General features: G+C 33.2%; 2 protein-coding genes across 2 annotated transcripts; both read right to left on the bottom strand.

Moving 5' to 3' along the window:
- Positions 1-347: 347 nt before the first annotated feature.
- LOC135631510 (salviol synthase-like) lies at positions 348-5,527 on the bottom strand. The gene is made up of 2 exons (XM_065139247.1): positions 5,444-5,527; positions 348-686 (listed from the first exon to the last, which is right to left on the bottom strand). The coding sequence occupies exons 1-2, from the start codon at positions 5,525-5,527 to the stop codon at positions 348-350; spliced, it is 423 nt and encodes a 140-aa protein (XP_064995319.1).
- Positions 5,528-7,232: 1,705 nt separating this feature from the next.
- On the bottom strand, positions 7,233-14,525 carry LOC135631004 (protease Do-like 10, mitochondrial). Its single transcript, XM_065138364.1, has 8 exons — positions 14,119-14,525; positions 12,909-13,154; positions 12,170-12,365; positions 11,494-11,753; positions 11,207-11,334; positions 9,000-9,203; positions 8,028-8,078; positions 7,233-7,941 (listed from the first exon to the last, which is right to left on the bottom strand). The coding sequence occupies exons 1-8, from the start codon at positions 14,480-14,482 to the stop codon at positions 7,696-7,698; spliced, it is 1,695 nt and encodes a 564-aa protein (XP_064994436.1). The 5' UTR covers positions 14,483-14,525; the 3' UTR covers positions 7,233-7,695.
- Between the last annotated feature and the right edge of the window lie 3,439 nt (positions 14,526-17,964).

The following is a 17,964-nucleotide window of genomic DNA, read 5'->3' as shown; positions in this document are numbered from 1 at the left end:
TTACTAAATTAATTTTAAATTCCAACACTAAATAAAATGCTCAGTTCCCTCTGATAGCGTTGGAGCCATATATAAGCACCGAGCAAATTACTTTTGTCTCATGCATTATGTGGCCTTTCATTCTGATCTAATGGATAACACGAAGATTAAAGCAACGGATCAAAATGGAGTCCTTCACCCACTCATTCTGTAGTATCGGGAACAGCTACGTGGGGAGTGGCCAGCAGCTTCAGCTCCGTCTTTCTTGCTGCGACCAACCCGAAGGTCTGTCCCATGTCCAAATCCTCCGGTCTCATCCCACCGGCCAGGCCCCAGTCGAGGTAGAATAGGTGCTGAGCCATGACCAGCTACACCGTGGCCATCCCGAGCCCTATCCCCGGGCACATCCTTCGCCCTGCCCCGAACGGCACGTACTCGAAGTCGACTCCCCTGAAGTCCATGGCGCTGCCTTGGAACCTCTCAGGCTTGAAGCTCTCGGCGTCGTCCCAGTTATGTGGGTCTCTGCCCATTGCCCACACGTTGACGAAGACGCGCGTGCCGGCCTGGATCTCGTGGCCGGGGACGTCGCAGGTCTTGGTGCAGATCCTTGGTAACAGCGGGGCCGACGGGTGAAGCCTTAAGGTCTCCTTGATGACCGATCTGATGTGTAGCTGAGCTGCACTCGATCGGTGTCCTGCACTCAGTTGCTGATAAGATTAATTCGAATAATTATGATTAGATAAAATTAAAAATTAAAAATTAAAATAAAATAAATAAATAAAATTAAAAGATTTATTACGATATGATAGATTTTTTTTTTTTATTTTAAAAAATTTATACTCTCTCTTTTGTCTAATATAAATAGATGATCTTAGATCAATCTATTGTAGATTGAAAAACATCCTAGTTCATTTTACTATTTTTTTTCTCTTCTTCTTGAAGTGTTATAAAAAAAAGTTATGATATCAAAGCTTAGTTTGAAGAAGATCAATATGAGTGCATCGATTAAAAAAGAAATGAATACTAGCAAACCCCCCCCCAAAAAAAAAAAAGAAAAAAGAAGAAGATGACAAGCATTGAAGCAAATGTTAGTAATCAACTTTTTCCTATTTGCAAAAGTGTTAATTATCACTTTTATATTATTAAAATAAAAGCTCTATTTATTTCATAAAAATTATGAAATTTGGTAGAGAATGATTTTGTTGAGTATGATCTAATATTACTAAAGACCAAAAAGATCAAATAAATGAGAATATACAGAAAAAAGATGTAAGAGCCATCTGCATGCTATAATAAGTAATAGATGGGTCCATATTTTTCCAAATCATGTTGGCATCAATATCAATAGAAGTCTAAAAGAATTAAAATGTGTATTTTAGAGACACAAATAAGGTAAATTTTTTAAAGTTTTAAATTCTTCGACATGAATTCAAAGCTCAAGATTCTAAATTGATTTTTTCTCAAGAGTTTCTTCTATTATGAACCAAATGAGATTTTATAGTGAAAATTTAAAAGATCAAAAGATTATAGAAAAAGTTTTATGTAGTTTATCTCTAAAATTTGATATGATTTTTACTGAAGAAGCTAAAGATATAAGTATATTATTTAATGATAAATTAATGAGCTTATTTTTAGTTCATGAACAAAAAGTAAATAAATATTTATATGAAACTTTAGAATATGCTCTTCAAATGAAGATAGATAAGAAGAAGGATCAAAAGAAAAATTCAGAAACTAGATCTTAAGAGAGAGATTAAAATGTTAGAGGTCATGGATGATCTAGTGCTCGAAGCAAGAGATGAGACTGATGAAATAAGGATCAAAGGAATCTTAACGGGGGTAACAAAGAAACTCGTCAATGTTTTTATTGTAAAACAAAATGGACATATTGAAAAGGATTATTGGTACAAAAATAAAAATTCAAATATTCTTCTATGCTCTCATTGTAAAAAAATATGGTCATCTTGAGAAAGAATGTTGGAACAAAAATTAAGTAAATTATCATAATAAAAATAAAAATAAAAAAGGATGAAGAAAATATAATCTTTATAGTATCTGATGAAGAATATTCAATATTTGTTTAGTTTTGAGATAGTGGATGCAGTAATCATATGACAAACGATAAAAATTTATTTCAAAGACTTAATGATTCAATCAAATCTATAATGTAGATGCAAAATGATAGTAAGGTTCATGTGGAAAGAAAAGGAATAGTTGCTGTCAACACTAAATTTGATAAAAAAATTATTGATGATGTGATGTTTATTCCTGATTTAAAATAAAATCTCATTAGTATAGGATGAGAAAATGATCTTATGATATTTTTTATAATGAAAAATATTTTATTTATGATAAGAATATTGATAAATTGGTAGCAATTGTGAAGATGACAAAAAATAAAGTATTTCTCTTATTATTTTTGGATTTCTCCTTACATATACTCACTGCTATTATTGATGAATCTACATTATGATATAAAAGATATGATCATCTGAATTATAATGGACTAAAATTGTTGAATCATATGGTAGTTAGTTTACCTAAGGTTAAAAATAAAGATACTATTTATGAATCTTACATTTTTGGAAAATAAAAATTCTTTTCAGATAGGTCATTCTTGGAGAGTCAAAAAATGATTGAAACTTATGTATGTAGATATTTATGAGCCTAAGGTTAAAAAGATTCTTGAAGTAAATATTTTTTATTATTTATAGATAATTACACAAAGATGATGTGGGTATATTTTCTAAAAGAAAAAGTTGAAGCCTTCTTTGTCTTCAAAAAATTTAAAGCATATGTAGAAAAATAAAATAGTTGTAGAGGGGGTGAATTCAATTCCAAAGATTTCTTTATTTTTTGCGAGAATGCAAACATTCATAGGGATCTATCTGCAAGCTACACCCCCTAGTAAAATAGTATGAACTGAGTGCATCAATATATTTACTAAATCGCTTTTCCACCAAAGTAGTACAAGGAAATACACCTTATGAAGCATGGATAAACATAAAGCTAGATGTAAGTCATTTAAAAATATTTGATTGTGTTGCTTACTTTCATATTCCTGAAGAAAAAATAAGCAAACTTAATGACAAAAGTGGTAAATATATATTTATGATGTATAGTAATGAGACAAAGTTTTAGACTCTATGATCATCCAATTAAAAAATTAATTACAAACAATGATGTTATTTTTAATAAAAAAAAGCTTGAAACTCTAAAACAGTTGAAATTTTAATAGTTGTAGGAAAAGAAGTCAATAAAAACACATGATAAATTACCTATTGATACCTCACCCAAATCTTCTCATATTTTAAATGATTTTAATTCAATTGATTCTAGTAAAAATAAAATATTCTCAAGGAAATTTTGTAATCTTTTAGAGATATATCAATCTAGTGATTTTGCATGTCCTGCTTTAGAACCTACTTGTTTTGAAGTTATAGCTCAAAAATAAGAATGAGTGCAACAAATGAATAACAAACTACAAGATATTTAAAAAAACAAGACTTGAAAATTGATAGATTTGCCCCCAAGAAAAAAGGCATTTAGACTCAAATGGGTGTACAAGTCAAAATTTAATGTTGATGGCCAACTACAAAAACATAAAGCTTGTTTAGTTACCAAATGATATGCTCAAATTTTAGGTATCGATTTTTCAAAAAAAATTTCTCTAGTTACTAGAATTGATTCAATTAGAATAGTATTAGCATTGATAGCCCAAAAAAAAAAATGGTAGATTTATCAATTTGATGTTAAATCAGTCAATGAAAAATTATAAGAGAAAGTTTATATAAAGCCGCCTAAAAGATTTAAAATTAAGGGGTCAAAAGATAAAGTGTAAAAATTGAACAAAACATTATATGGCTTGAAATTATTGTCTAGATGATATGATTTATACTAAAAATCTATTAGATATGCTTACTAAATTTAATAAAATTATGATGTTAGAATTTGAAATAATTGATATGGGGCTTTTACATTATTTTTTAGAAATAAAAGTTATTCAAGATGCAAATGAAATTTTTTTGTGTAAAGAAAAATATGCTAAATATTTGTTAAAAAGATTTCATATGACAACTTATAAGCTAATCCAATGATTATAAATGATAAACTTATGTTAAATGATGGAGTTGCAAAAACAGATGAGCCACAATATAGAAGTTTAATTGGAGAGATAATTTATTTCACACATTCAAGGCCGGATATTATGTTTACAATTAGTTTGATATCTAGATTCATACACATCTCTAGCAAGCATCACTTTGAAGCAGCTATCTTACATACATCAAGGAAACTTTTAATTATGACATCTATTATAGTAGGTAAAAGATTTTAAACTATATTCTTATACTAATAGTGATTGAGTTAATTGTGTAGATGATAGAAAAAGTATTTCAGGATTTGTGCTCAGCTCAAATTTGATTTCGTGGATAATAAAAAAAAAAGAATATATTTCTTTCAGTATGTTACGAGTATGAGTATAATATATTAAACAATTTGGTTTTGAAAAATTCTAACAAATCTATAAGAAAAATAAGATAGATCAACTAAAATTTACTACGACAATAAGTTTACTATTACAATGATGAAGAATCCTATCTTCTATGGGTGCACCAAATGCATTGAAGTTTGATATTATTTCGTTTGTGAATTGATTGATAAAAAAAATTCAACTGGGCTACTATAGTACTGAAGATCAGCTTGTCGATATCTTTACAATAACTTTGATGAAAAAAAAAATTTATTTTTTCGAAGATAACTTCAAGTTACATTTATTTTCAGTTAAGAAGGTACGATAAGATTAATTCAAATAGTTATGATTAAATAAAATAAAAGATAAAAATTAAAATTAAAATAAATAGATAAAAATAAAAAAGATTTATTAAGATATGATAATATTTTATTATTTAAAAATTATATTTTTATGTTTTGACCTTTTATATATATATATATACATACATATATACATACATATATACATATATATATATACATATACATATTTATATATATACATATATATATATATACATATATATATATATACATATATATATATATATTTATACATATATATATATATATACATATTTATATATATATACATATATATATATATATACATATATATATATATACATATATATATATATATACATATATATATATATATACATATATATATATATATACATATATATATATATACATATATATATATATACATATATATATATATATATATATATATATATATACATATATATGTTCTTGGATCAATCCAAAACAAATAATTTTTTTTAATTATTATATTCCTCTTTTCTTTGAAGTTTTACGAGCGTGATATTATTCTCTGCCTTCTCCATCGCCTTGGGCAGCGAAACATGTCCTGCAGGTCGATCGATGAGGTCACCGTCCCTCCCACGAAAATGTCCCGCACGTCGATCGATCACCTGCAGAATACGTCACCGAGGAGGTGGAAGATGACGACGAGAAGATGGCAGGTAGCACTCACGAAGATGATGGCCTTCATCCTGTCCACGGTCATGGGGAACTCTAGTGCGGGCTCGTCTCTGAGCCGTAGCGGCACGTCGACCAGGTCCTCCACCTCGTCCACCGGCCAGCCGCTCCTCGCCTCCGCCTTGGCCTCGTGCTCCTCGATGATCTCATCGAGGTGGCGGTGAAGCCGCTGCAGTCTGAACCTGGCGCCCGTCGCACGTCGAGGAGCTTCAGCGAGGGGAACATGTCGGTGACGCACAGCCCTCCGAGCTGCCCCACCGGGCTTGCCGAAGGTCGCTCAGGTTGCACCATGGGAGTGTGGCAGCTGATCTCCATTGTTGTCTCTCATTTGTCTTGTCAAACTATGTGGTGGTCTCTTCCTGTACTTATCTCCGGCCTTAACAGTGACTACAGAATTGATTTATCAGAGCAAAAGGACATTTATTTGATGAACAAAACTATGTGCAAACTACAACGTGGATTGTTACTTTGATCAATTGGGCATATTATTCTAACTCCAAATTTATGTGGAAGGTTATGTTAGACCACTAAAACTATATCAAAATCTTATGAATAAATATTTTATATAGCTTAGTTGGAGTGTTACAAACTTGTTATTGTAGTGGTATTATAACTCATAGGTTTGGAGATGATTATTGAATATGGGAAATTAACTCTTATCATGTTGGAAGGATTCTAAAAAGTTAAGTTGTAGTAATTATCACAAAGCTTGCCAATTTTTTTTGGTCGATTGACTCTAAGCTCAGGAATTACATGGTTAGTCTCTTCTTAGTCGTCTCATATATCGCATATATTTCATTATATTTCAGCTTAGTAAGTATAGAGAGGTAAAATAATCATGTAAAAATCAAAATGATTATAAGAGTTATTGACACCTCTACAAAAACATCCTAAGCCTATACAAATGACTCAAAATAAGACATGTAACTTACCAACCTAGATTGAATTTCAAACATTTTTTCTATACCAATTATAATATTTTTTAATAATAATTACAATAATATTCTAGGTCAACTATAATTATAGCATTTTTAAATATAACTACTACATAACAATGGATCTATTTATCCATGGACCGGATAAAGGTCTTTTGATATGTCTTGATATTTTGGAGACGCCACACTCATGAGTAAAAACAAAAAAGGGAGTACCAATCTAGAAGACTTTACTGAGAATTCATCCAAACTAATTTATGTTAATATTATATTATTTAACAGAGTTCAATTATATTATTATTCAATTTAGTGTATCGAGTGAAAAAGAAAAAGAAAAAAAAACACTAACTTTTTATGGACAAAGAACTACTTGATGGTCAATTTACAACATAAATATGACATCTTCCACCTTTTATTATACACTTCACTGGTGTTGGCAGATCACCACATTCTCCAACAAAATCTCATAATTAAATGATTTCAGTAGCATTGTCAGGTCATCATATTCTTCAACAAAAATTTCAAAACTAAATGGTGCCTTCTTATTCAAAATAGACCAACAGTGGGAACTTATTATGTGGATTAAGCTTTATACCACACTACTCCAATATTGGAAGTATAAAATGATATTGGAAAAGATATATGTACAGCCTTACTTGTCAAGAGAACACAAGAAAATGGTAAGAGATAAATCTCTCATCCAAGGATGATAGACTCCCTCAGTCTCAACAATGTGAACCAATTAAACATAGGTTAGTAAATGCTCAAAGGACAATCATTTTTCTCACCTCAAGAGTCTTGCAGAAAAATGTTATATGACTAAAATAAATCTTATAAGTACAGCAGGTAGCTGATACAGATGAATTCTACACTAGAAAGTGGCACAGCTAATTTAGTCATTCTACTTGAAGCCATCAGATTTGTTTGGGATAGTTGGAACTCTCATAAAACATTTGTTTCTCTAAGAACTAGCATTAGGTACTGCCTTTTATGACAATGTTTCTCCCCACATATGGCACAAAAATACATAGGGCAGAAAAGAATCACTATTTGAATGCTTCCTGAGACATTTCAATCTGATGCACCTCATGTGGTCTGATATCAAATGACCACTTGGTCTGACAAGATTACTTGAAGGGTCATCATCACATTCAGATCAAATTAGTGACTCTACTTCAAGCTTTTGGATGGAAATCCATTAAATAAATGAAGAAGGGACTAAAAAGTGGTATGCGATGCAATAGCAGTACTGTGGTCAGCATCAACTTGAGCATGCCACCTCGACTTCACCGTTTGTTACTTGCTCATCAATCAGGTCGTTTGACATTGCTGAAGGTATTCTATGGCGCTTGAGAATTCTGGAGGTAGCAAGCCGCGCATTCTTATAGTTTAAAACAATCACTCTCTCATCATCCAAATCTAATCTTATGCTTTCCTCGGTGCAACCTTCTATAAGCCCACACAGATGCTTTAGATTTTCAACTTCCACATCATTCACCTTCTTTACCTGATTACCATACACAACAGGAACGTTCTTCAACAGATAACGGCAAGAAACACTAAAATCGGATTCCAATTAACTCAAAGTAATACCTGAAATTCTGAAAGCCGCTCGTATCCAGCATTAATATCATCCATTAGGACCTGGAGCAAAAAGAGATATATCAGTCTCCATAGCCAAAGATCAAGGCCAGGGCCACAAAAAGATAACGAAACCATTTCCTACAAATAAGTTTGTTTAGATGCCCACAGTTTGATGATGCAGATTGAAAGGAGTCACAAGAGGATCAAGAAGTTACTTTGAAATCAGAATATCATGCCAAAGTTGGAAATGCAAGATCCTGATCATTTTGGATACAGAAAAAAGGACTGTTTGGAATCTTGATCCAGAAAAATACTGAGTACTGTTTAATTCTTTCTTCAATCACCATTTTATTCTCAGACTCCAAGGTTAACGTATTTTACCAAAATAATATGTCGATGCAAGCAGCACTGGGACCTCAGCACATACTAGGAAGATGTATTATCACAGAAGTGCGATTACTTTCATCACAACTTACCAAAAAAGTTTGATGATTGTATAGTTCATGCAAAGGGAAAAACAGAAGGAAATTGTCTGTATTTTCTTGTTTTGAGGTACATGGAATGCACATCATCTTCCACCACCACTAATGTATACATTACAAATATAAGATACTTCCATTTTTATAGGAAACAATTAAGCTATGGTGCATGCTAAGAGCTCTGGATCTACATCTACGTACTGTCTTAGAAGGAATAAGATCCCTGTGGCTTATAGGACTAATGGAGATATAGGCACCTGGAACCAAAGATTAACAATCAAATTCTTGGATAGTCCAAGCAAGGACAATTAGCCATAAAATAACCGTTTAATTATTCAGTCCACTGGCAGTTTTGATGTATTGCCATAGGATTTGCTTGGCTGTATCTTGTCATGAAATTTTCAACAGGTTCCCTTGTGTTCAAAAGGATCACAATATCTAACTGTGTCTGGATGGAATCTGTGCAGTAAACTTTGCAAGTAACAAAATGCTAAAAGCATACCTGAGAAAGGATGACAAATTGTTCACCTGCCCTTTTAGGCAGTTCACGTAACGCTCGTTCACATAACCGACGTGGTGAAGTGTTATACCAGTCTTCTCCATACTCATGAAGGTAGGGCTGGGTCAATGGAACAAAAACCAGACCAGCAAATATGTAGTAGCTCGGAAGTTTATCAAACTGATGAACTGGAACTAAAGGTTGTAGCTGCATAATCACATGAGCGTACGTGTCAATTCATAATCAAAACAAATGTTCTAGACAACCAACAATGGGATTTCTAATGTGATCAAATTCAAAAGATTTCAGTAAATCTATGTTGAGTCTTTAACTTGTCTAGTCAAGTTGGTTAGATCAAACATCAAAGTGTCTTCTGTTAACATTTGTATTCTGTTCATATCTTTATTTATATATCAGAGAAGGAACTTGATTAGAAAAAAATCTATGTTAATTAGAAAACAGTTATAAAGTTACTGTAATTTTAAAGACTATATTAGGAAAAAGTTTTCGATGTCCAAGGATTTGTATAGGTTTATTGTATTTGGCTTAAAAGGAGATAGGCTAAAGAAGAAGATGAGGTGATCCTATGAAAGGAAAGCAACATTCTAGTGCAAAAAACTAATGTGTTAGTTTATTACCTGCATGAAAGTGTCAATACTGATGCAAATTTATATTTAACTTTGTTTTTAAGTAAATGGATAAGATATGATGAAAAGAAATGTTACTTCTTTAATCTTTAGGCTCTCTTTCTCATTAGCATTTCTTCCAACTTTCAGTCTTTATTCCTATATGTAGTTTCTAAACTTCCAATTTTCACTGTGATCTTACAAGTTTATTTATCATTTCATTATATGTGCATTGATTTATTGCATGAGATCTTAGATTTTCACCATGAACTTAGACTCAATCTTATATTTATCAAATTTAGTTGTAATAGATCAAGTTTAAGAATCCTTCAAAAGGACTACTTTTATCTACTTTGCATCTTGAAATAAATATATGCCTTTTAGTGGTATTTGCTTTATTGAGAAGTATGAATCATATACAATGAGATCCATGATAACCATGAAAAGATAAAAAGTACACAAATATACATGTATTAATGTCAAGCACAAGCTCCAAGCAACTGAACTATAATTTGATTCAGCATGATTAAATATGTCGACTCTCTGTTGTTTTTTTTTTATAGAACTTAGCTTATCTAGTATTCAGTTGGTTAGATCTCATATTGTCTTCAAATTTTTTTGGTAATTCAGTTCAAATTTATATTTCTATATTAGAGGAGAGATTTGATTAGATTAAACAATATATTTTTAGAAAAAATATAAAGTTACCACAATTTTTGGGATCTCATAAGAAAAAAGTTTTTGATTCCTAGAATGTGCTTAGGTTCACAATTTGGAGTCTCAGAGAGAGTGAACATATCTGGAGATAAAATGATGCAAAGATAAAAAGGAAATAAAGGATCTGATAGGATTTACCTTAATTTTTTCCTTTCTGAAAGAATCAAATTTTATGAATTTATGTAAGTATATTGTTTTCAATTTATGAAAAATACTTCTTTAGGCTTGATGGCCTTAGATCCCTTCCTCCTCTTTTTCTCATCAGTACACTTTCCAACCAGTATACCTTAGACAATTTGCAGATTCTACCTGTTAGCTAATCTTATAAATTGTCATTTCTGCAATGTCCATTAGTTTGTTACAATGAGTGTAGTTTTGGAATATCATGACTCTCTATCAGTGTTATGTCATAACAAGGTCTACTGTTACTCAAGTCTAGACAAAGTGAAAGTAAATAAAGTTGTGTTAGGGCCATTGAGCTAAAGAACAACACATAAAATGTATTTAACATTATCAAGAGCCTATATTAAAATACATAGTCAATGGTTAAATGAAAATTACAACTTCTAGATTACCAGTTTTGCTATAAATATTTCCATTCCACTATTGGAGATCAGCCTTAACAAAAATCACTTGGTGTAAAACTACTAGTTAAAGAAAGGCTTGATGTTTGTAGTTCTTTTTCCTTCCACAAGTTTACATTTTTGTGATTGTATATCCCTTAAGGCTGGTTTAGAAATACTTTTAAGTTCATTGTCAAATTTGTCATCTAGAACAACTATAATTATTATTATGTCCTCTACACTACATGCAATGTAAAGCTGCCAATACATTACTACTGCAAAGTATACTGGTAACTGAACTCACAGGTCGAAGAGAAATGCTGAATTCCTGCTCTATGCCATCTCTCAATACACTGAGAATAGCAGTTTCCCCAGGCTTCTTCATAGACACTAGATGATCGAAAGTTATTCTCTCCCTGTTACGGAATGGTACTGCAAAACACACATCATATCCAGTAAATTCCCATGGATCCAGACCACCCATTGCAACTAGAGACCATACTTGCATCTATCTAATTTTGTTCTAGAGAAGAAAAATGGCATGAGAATAAAGCTTGGGCTATTTGATAAGATAAAAGGCGCCAAACTTACCGCTTCCATCATTGGCTATTGGCACTCCATCAAATGCAAGAATAATATCATCTTTCTTTAGCACGTTATGAGAATCTGAAAGAGGATTAATTTTGTTAACAAGAACACCTGTCATTTCTGGTCGCATATGGAAGTGTTCCCTTAGTTGAACATTTTCAGTAGACTGGCATGATAAACCAAGGGAGCAAAATCCCACATATTTGCCTTTGTCTTCCACTCCAGCGATAAAGTGTTTTATTATTGGAACAGGAATAATGTATCTGCAAAAGATATATGGAGCAAGGATAATGATATAAACTTTTCTGTGTAAGTAATTTGAAATAGTCCTCTTAGTTTATAGAAGAACAACTTGCTCCATATTAAAGTGCAGTAAACTAGCCCTTATGTTTCTTTGGTCATAAACTTGCAGTAAACCATCTGATCAAACGACAAGAGAATTAGTAGACATTTCAGAGTGTATTAGCATAATAAATTTAATTGTTAAGAAGATAGTAGTATGAAAATTTGTTCGCACCAAGACTCACTAAAAAAGTTATCAACAAAAAAACAAATTTGTGGTACTCATTTTCATGATTAATAGGAAATGTTTTATCTTCCCTACATTTGAAGTATCTAACATCCTTCTTGCAATGGGAACAAGATGTCAAGAACAAGTTAATAGCTCAATAGAACTCACCCAATGTTTTCTGCACCTGAAAGGTTTTGAAAAGCCACTCCAGCAACCTTGTCACCCATGATTGCAGGCCCCCCACTGTTTCCTGGGTTAATAGCTGCATCAATCTGTATGGCCATGAGCTGGGCAGCACCATGAACATACTGTGTTGGTTCAACTCTAGAGACAACTCCTTTGGTAACAGAAATGTTGTCTCCACCTGCACCGAGAAGGAAGCATTTTCATCCACAACACAGATTAATGTTTTCTTAATACCCCACCCAGAAACTACATAGAGAAAGTCTAAAATTGTTTCTATGGGAACAACACGCTAGTTTTTCTTACCGTCCAAACTGTCTTAATTTACTATAGTAAAAGTGCAATAAATACAAAGGCGAAGTTTGACCATTAGGTAGGAGCAATTACAACTTTATCTATTGTGAGCAGTATCAGTGAGATAGCTAAAGACCAATGATTTTACATTTAAGCAAGCTCCTTCAACCCTAATGGATGATGGCATTTTGGTCTGTTTGATGATACAACATTGAAGTTTCTCCCACTGGAGAATTTTAGCTTTTCCCATTTATAAAATTCATTCATTTAGTTATAAAGAAATTTTTACATAAAATGCACTAAAAACTAGAAGAGTGAAGATCTGTCTGTATCACTCTCCATGTGAAGAGGATAAATATACACAACATGTTTGTGAAGAGGAAAATTAGAATCCATGACCAAGTCATCCTTCTGAAGTCAGTATTCATACCTTGAGGATACCCAACTACAGCAACTGCCTCCTGTAAATATGGGATGTCACCCAGCTCCAAGAAGTTCATGCCATCCCAAAATTCCTTGCTGTCAACAGTGAGAAGTGCTAAATCACATTCATGACCAACAGCTTGAACTTCTGCCTTGTACTTGGTTGGTGAACCATGCTTTCTTACAAGAACAAATGTGTGATCAGATACTACATGAGCGTTTGTTACAATTCGCCGGCCAGGAATCACAAATCCTGTATGATATCAGGCATATGATAAGTTTAAAGGAGCGAGTCTCAGGGAGTCAGTAAATGCCAACTTTCATATGTAGCTTGATAGATATAAAAGGAAAATATGACTCATCTCCACTGCTCTAAAAAAGTTTTGCAAATTCAGAATGTAAACATAGCTGCACATTGGCCTAGCCCCCTGTTAGGGTGGAAAGGTATCAGCTGCGACCGGCATGTATTGAACATAACAAGTAAATGGAAAATTAATCAAGTCATGCCTGTGTGTATCATACCTCACCAAAGTTGTGTTTTTTTGCTTTATTTTTATTGTTTAATCATTTGAAGATATCAATATTTTTTTATAGGTTTTGTGCTAAAGCATAGACTGTTTCATACTGGAGGATCATCACCTGACTGTGGATCAACCTGAATTTCCGAAGCATATTTCATTTCAAGGGTATCAGTACAATGATTAGTCAACCTGAATTTTGACTAATGCTTTAGCAACCAGCTTAGCAAGGTAAGATGAACTATTAATAAAAGAAAATTGAAAAAAAAAAGTAAGATGAACTATTAATAATTGTAACAATTATGCTGGACCAGCTTAGCAACCGAAAAAAAGCGACTTTTATGCTACTTTATACTAGAATAAGTATGGCAAGTTCCAATCGATAAACATAAGAAACCACATTACTCTCTGAGGCGCCTTCCCTGTCAATATTGGTGAAACTATGAAGACTTGAAATTTGAATATAAGTAAACTGCATACAATCAATAAATTCAGGAATTCCATACGCTAAGCACGTAGGGACAGCAAAAGAAAACCACAACATTCTATTTCTATAATCCTCTAATTCAATCACAGCAAGTCACAAACATTTAAAGGAAACAAGCATCAAACAAGTAAACGCGAAAGAATTTTCATGCCGCAGACAAAACTAGAAGGCATCTTAAAAAACAAATGCAAGAAGGAACCTTTTCCCCTCACCCGAACCCATGCTCTCCCTCTGCGCCTTGTTCTGCCACGGCAGGAAGTAGTTGGGACTGCTCGACACCGTGAACACCTTCACGACCGAGTCGAGCGCGAGCTCGATGGCCGCGTACGCGTCGGTACACCGGTGGCTCGCCGGCTCTTCGTCCACCTCGGAGACGGCGTAGGGGGAGGCATCTCCGCCGGCAACGCCCTCGAAGGGGGCGGTGGTGGAGAGGCGGGAGAAGGGGGCGAGACAGCGGGCTAGCGGGGGCAGAAGGGTAGGAGGTCGGAGGATGGGACGGGTGGTACGAGGAAGGGAGGGGCGGCACAGGGGGGGTGCCCGGCGGAGTGAGGAGAAGCGGCGGAGAGAGGCGAGCATAGCGTCGGAGGCGCGGACGAAACGCGAGGGTTCCGGCGACTTCTCTTGATGCTTGTTGAGGAGATGCTATCGGATCGGATCGGATCGGATCGAATCGGGTCGGGTCGGATAAGCCTACCCGAAACGGTTGGAGTTAATGGATATAATTAACAAATAAATTATATAATTAAAGACACAAATTAAGGTTTATAATATCGAAAAAATTTACTTCAGTTGTTCAGATAATATCTTTATAATCCTCTCGATTTGAAATTATTGCACTCTTCTGTTAATTATATGCATAATTAAGTATGTTTAATGTATAATAAAAATGCAAACATTGATCTATGGATGAGTAAATGTTATTTTGTGTATTTCTAAATATAGTGGTGTGCATATTTGAAAATGTTATATGTAATTATGTAAATACCAATTGAAATTCTTAATTTTGACCAATGATAAAAATTCTTATGTACGAATATACACTATTTACCTTATTTGACATACTAAATTGTGCTTTATTTTTTATATATATTTAATAAACTACATATCCTTAAAGATATAAATTTAAAAATTACTTTATAATGGATTAATATATATATATATATATATACCAGTTTATAAGAAATATCTAATTCTTTTGACTCGATGTCCGAACTCATGACACGAAGTCTATCCTCCAACATGTCGACCAATCATCCGACATGATATTCTCCGCTTCCATGATTTAAGTCAACGATCGAAGTTTTTCCTACGTCATTTATCTTAAATACATATTAGTTCATTACTTCATTAATTAATTTTATTATCAAAATTTAAGATTAAACATGGCTTTCGAAACAATTATCACCAACACTATCATAAAATGTTAAGATCACGAGGCATATGATCTTTAGCAATAGATTAACCCATAGATATATAACCAAGTCTTTCAAGTTAGATAAAAAAAAAAAAAAAAAACCACCTCTTGTACTTCGAATAAAATTGGCATAAAATAAGTAAAAAATTTGGATTCCCAAATTATATAATAGCATGAATACATTAAGAGTGAAAAGTTATTATTTAGATTTCCAATGTTAAAAAAATTACAAACAAGTATGAATCTCCTCAAAATTTCTTTTTAAAACTTGCCTAAAATAGAGTGATCCATTTAGATTGTTTATCAGTAACATGCATATTCGAGCTAGACTTTTTCTTTTTATCATAAAGCTATGCCTAATTTTATTATACTTTAAGTTTATTTTATAAAAAGAAAACTATATATTACTTACTCACCAAATACATCTTAGTTCTCAATAAGTCCAAAAGCTCTGAAGGTAAACCATCTCCCCACCATACATCAGATCTGATAAAGTTTGGCACTTTATTTCCTTCTCTAAAAATATGTGTAATAGAATAGACACTAAAAAAGAATTCCAAAATACAAATAATATTCTTGACCACATTCAACTTAGGAAATCATTAGGAGGGTGGCAAGGGAAAATGATAACTTTCTCTCTCTTAAAATGATGAAAATGAAAAGAATTTACTTAAAATTAGATCATCATAGGCAAGGCCTTTGTTCCCTTGGCTTAATCATAGAAGCATTGAGAGCCTAATACTTTGATAAAAGGGATAAAAATTTTTATTTGAAATAACTATACGAATTTTATTAATCTATACATCTTGTTAGGAGATGTATCTATTTTTATATAAGAAAAATAAATTTATCATATTTAAAATGTAAAAAGCTATCATCCACTTTGAGTGGCTGATCAACGAGAAAAGATGCTAGAAAAAGATATCATTACAACTTGTAAAACGATATCCTACATCCACTTACTATGTCATCCATAAATTTTTGATATACAAAGTCTATTTACCAAATATTAACATTAAGGGTATGAAATATTATCCAATAATTCTTACACCTAATATTATTAGTTTAGTGATAATATATATCAGACTCACTCATCAATAAATCGTTGAAAGATCGCTAGAAGCTCGTCGAAAGTAACCTAGACTTATCAGACTTATTTAACTTAGTGTATGCCTTCAAATTTGTAGTTAGCACATAATTGTGTTAGAATTTGATAACTCAATTAGGAGTCAATTGGGCCCAAGTTTGGACTATGTTGGGCTAAGTGAAAAGCCCAAACAATGACCCAACAAGTGGAACCGTTATAGCACAATCTCTGAGATTGTGTCAGGTGATGGTATCGCCAGTCTGGGTAATGGTACAACCCAAACTCAGTCTCCGAGACTATTAGGCGGTGGTACCACCTATCACAGGCAGTGGTACCGTTAGGACCCGAGAAACCTGAGATGAGACATTTTTATACTCCAAGTTTGAATCCATTTGAGGCCTATAAATATACCTCTTATCCCTAGTTAACATACATACAACTAAGAGCAAAAAGAAAAGAAAACGCTGTTGTAATCTTGTATGAACTTCTCTCAAACTCCAAGTGTTAGTCTTGTTTAAGAGATGAGTGAAGGGGGTTGGAAAGATTCTCTCCTGAATCTCTCAAAAGGAGAATCGAGTTATAAATATAGTTGATCTTCGCCCATTGAAGAAAGATCTTTAGTGAATACTGGTGGCCTCGACAGAAGAGGAATTGATAGAGTGGATGTAGGTCACGACGATCGAACCATTATAAATTGGTTTGTATTTCGTTTTGAGCAATTTATCTTTACTGCAAACTGCTTTACCTTCTTATTGCTTTCACTACACTCCTATACTCTTTCAAGTTAATATATTTATGAAATAATTTTCATCAAAATCGGATTTTTATGGTGCGAAGATTTTCAAACCGACGTACCTTTTTCGCTGCACTAATTCACCCCCCATACACCCCCCCCCCTTAGTGCCAACTCAATCCTAACAATTATAACTTATAAAAAGATATCCTACATCCACTTACTATGTCATCGATAAATTTTTGATATACAAAGTCTATTTACCAAATAAAATATATGTTGAATCTCGAATTTTGATGATGAAGTCAATTGATGGGTTAATTGATCTAATCCATATTATTGAGTTAAGTGTGTAGGATTAACTACGATAGCATGAAGACATAAAGCAAATTTACTGGAGTCAAGTTCGATAGGTGTTCGAGAGTCTGTCGAAAGTCCGAAGAATCGTCGGAAGTGCTACCGGAACCAACTGAGAAAGAATCGGGGACTTACCGAAGTTTTCGGAAGTCCGCCGGAAAGATCGTCGGAGGTTCGTGGAGATCACCGAGAAGGTTCGGATACTTGCCAAAGACTCGTTGAACTTGCCACAAGACCGGGAGCTTGTTGGGAGTCCGTCGGAAGAAATCCGAGGGTGTATCAAAAGTCTACCGGAAGTTCGCCGGAAAGCTCACCGGAAGGAAACTCGACATTGCCGATTAAAAATTTGCTTAGGGCTATGTCTTAATTTCATAGTTTGCATATAATTTGAGTTAGGATTAAGGGTTAATCCTATAACCCGGTTATGGGCTAATTGGGCCCGAGTTTGGATTGGTTTGGGCTAAGTT

Source organism: Musa acuminata, chromosome BXJ3-2, assembly GCF_036884655.1.
Source record: "Musa acuminata AAA Group cultivar baxijiao chromosome BXJ3-2, Cavendish_Baxijiao_AAA, whole genome shotgun sequence".
NCBI classification, from domain to species: Eukaryota; Viridiplantae; Streptophyta; class Magnoliopsida; order Zingiberales; family Musaceae; genus Musa; species Musa acuminata.
Note: the sequence above shows the minus strand (reverse complement) of the source record. Positions and strands in the feature narration are given on the sequence as shown.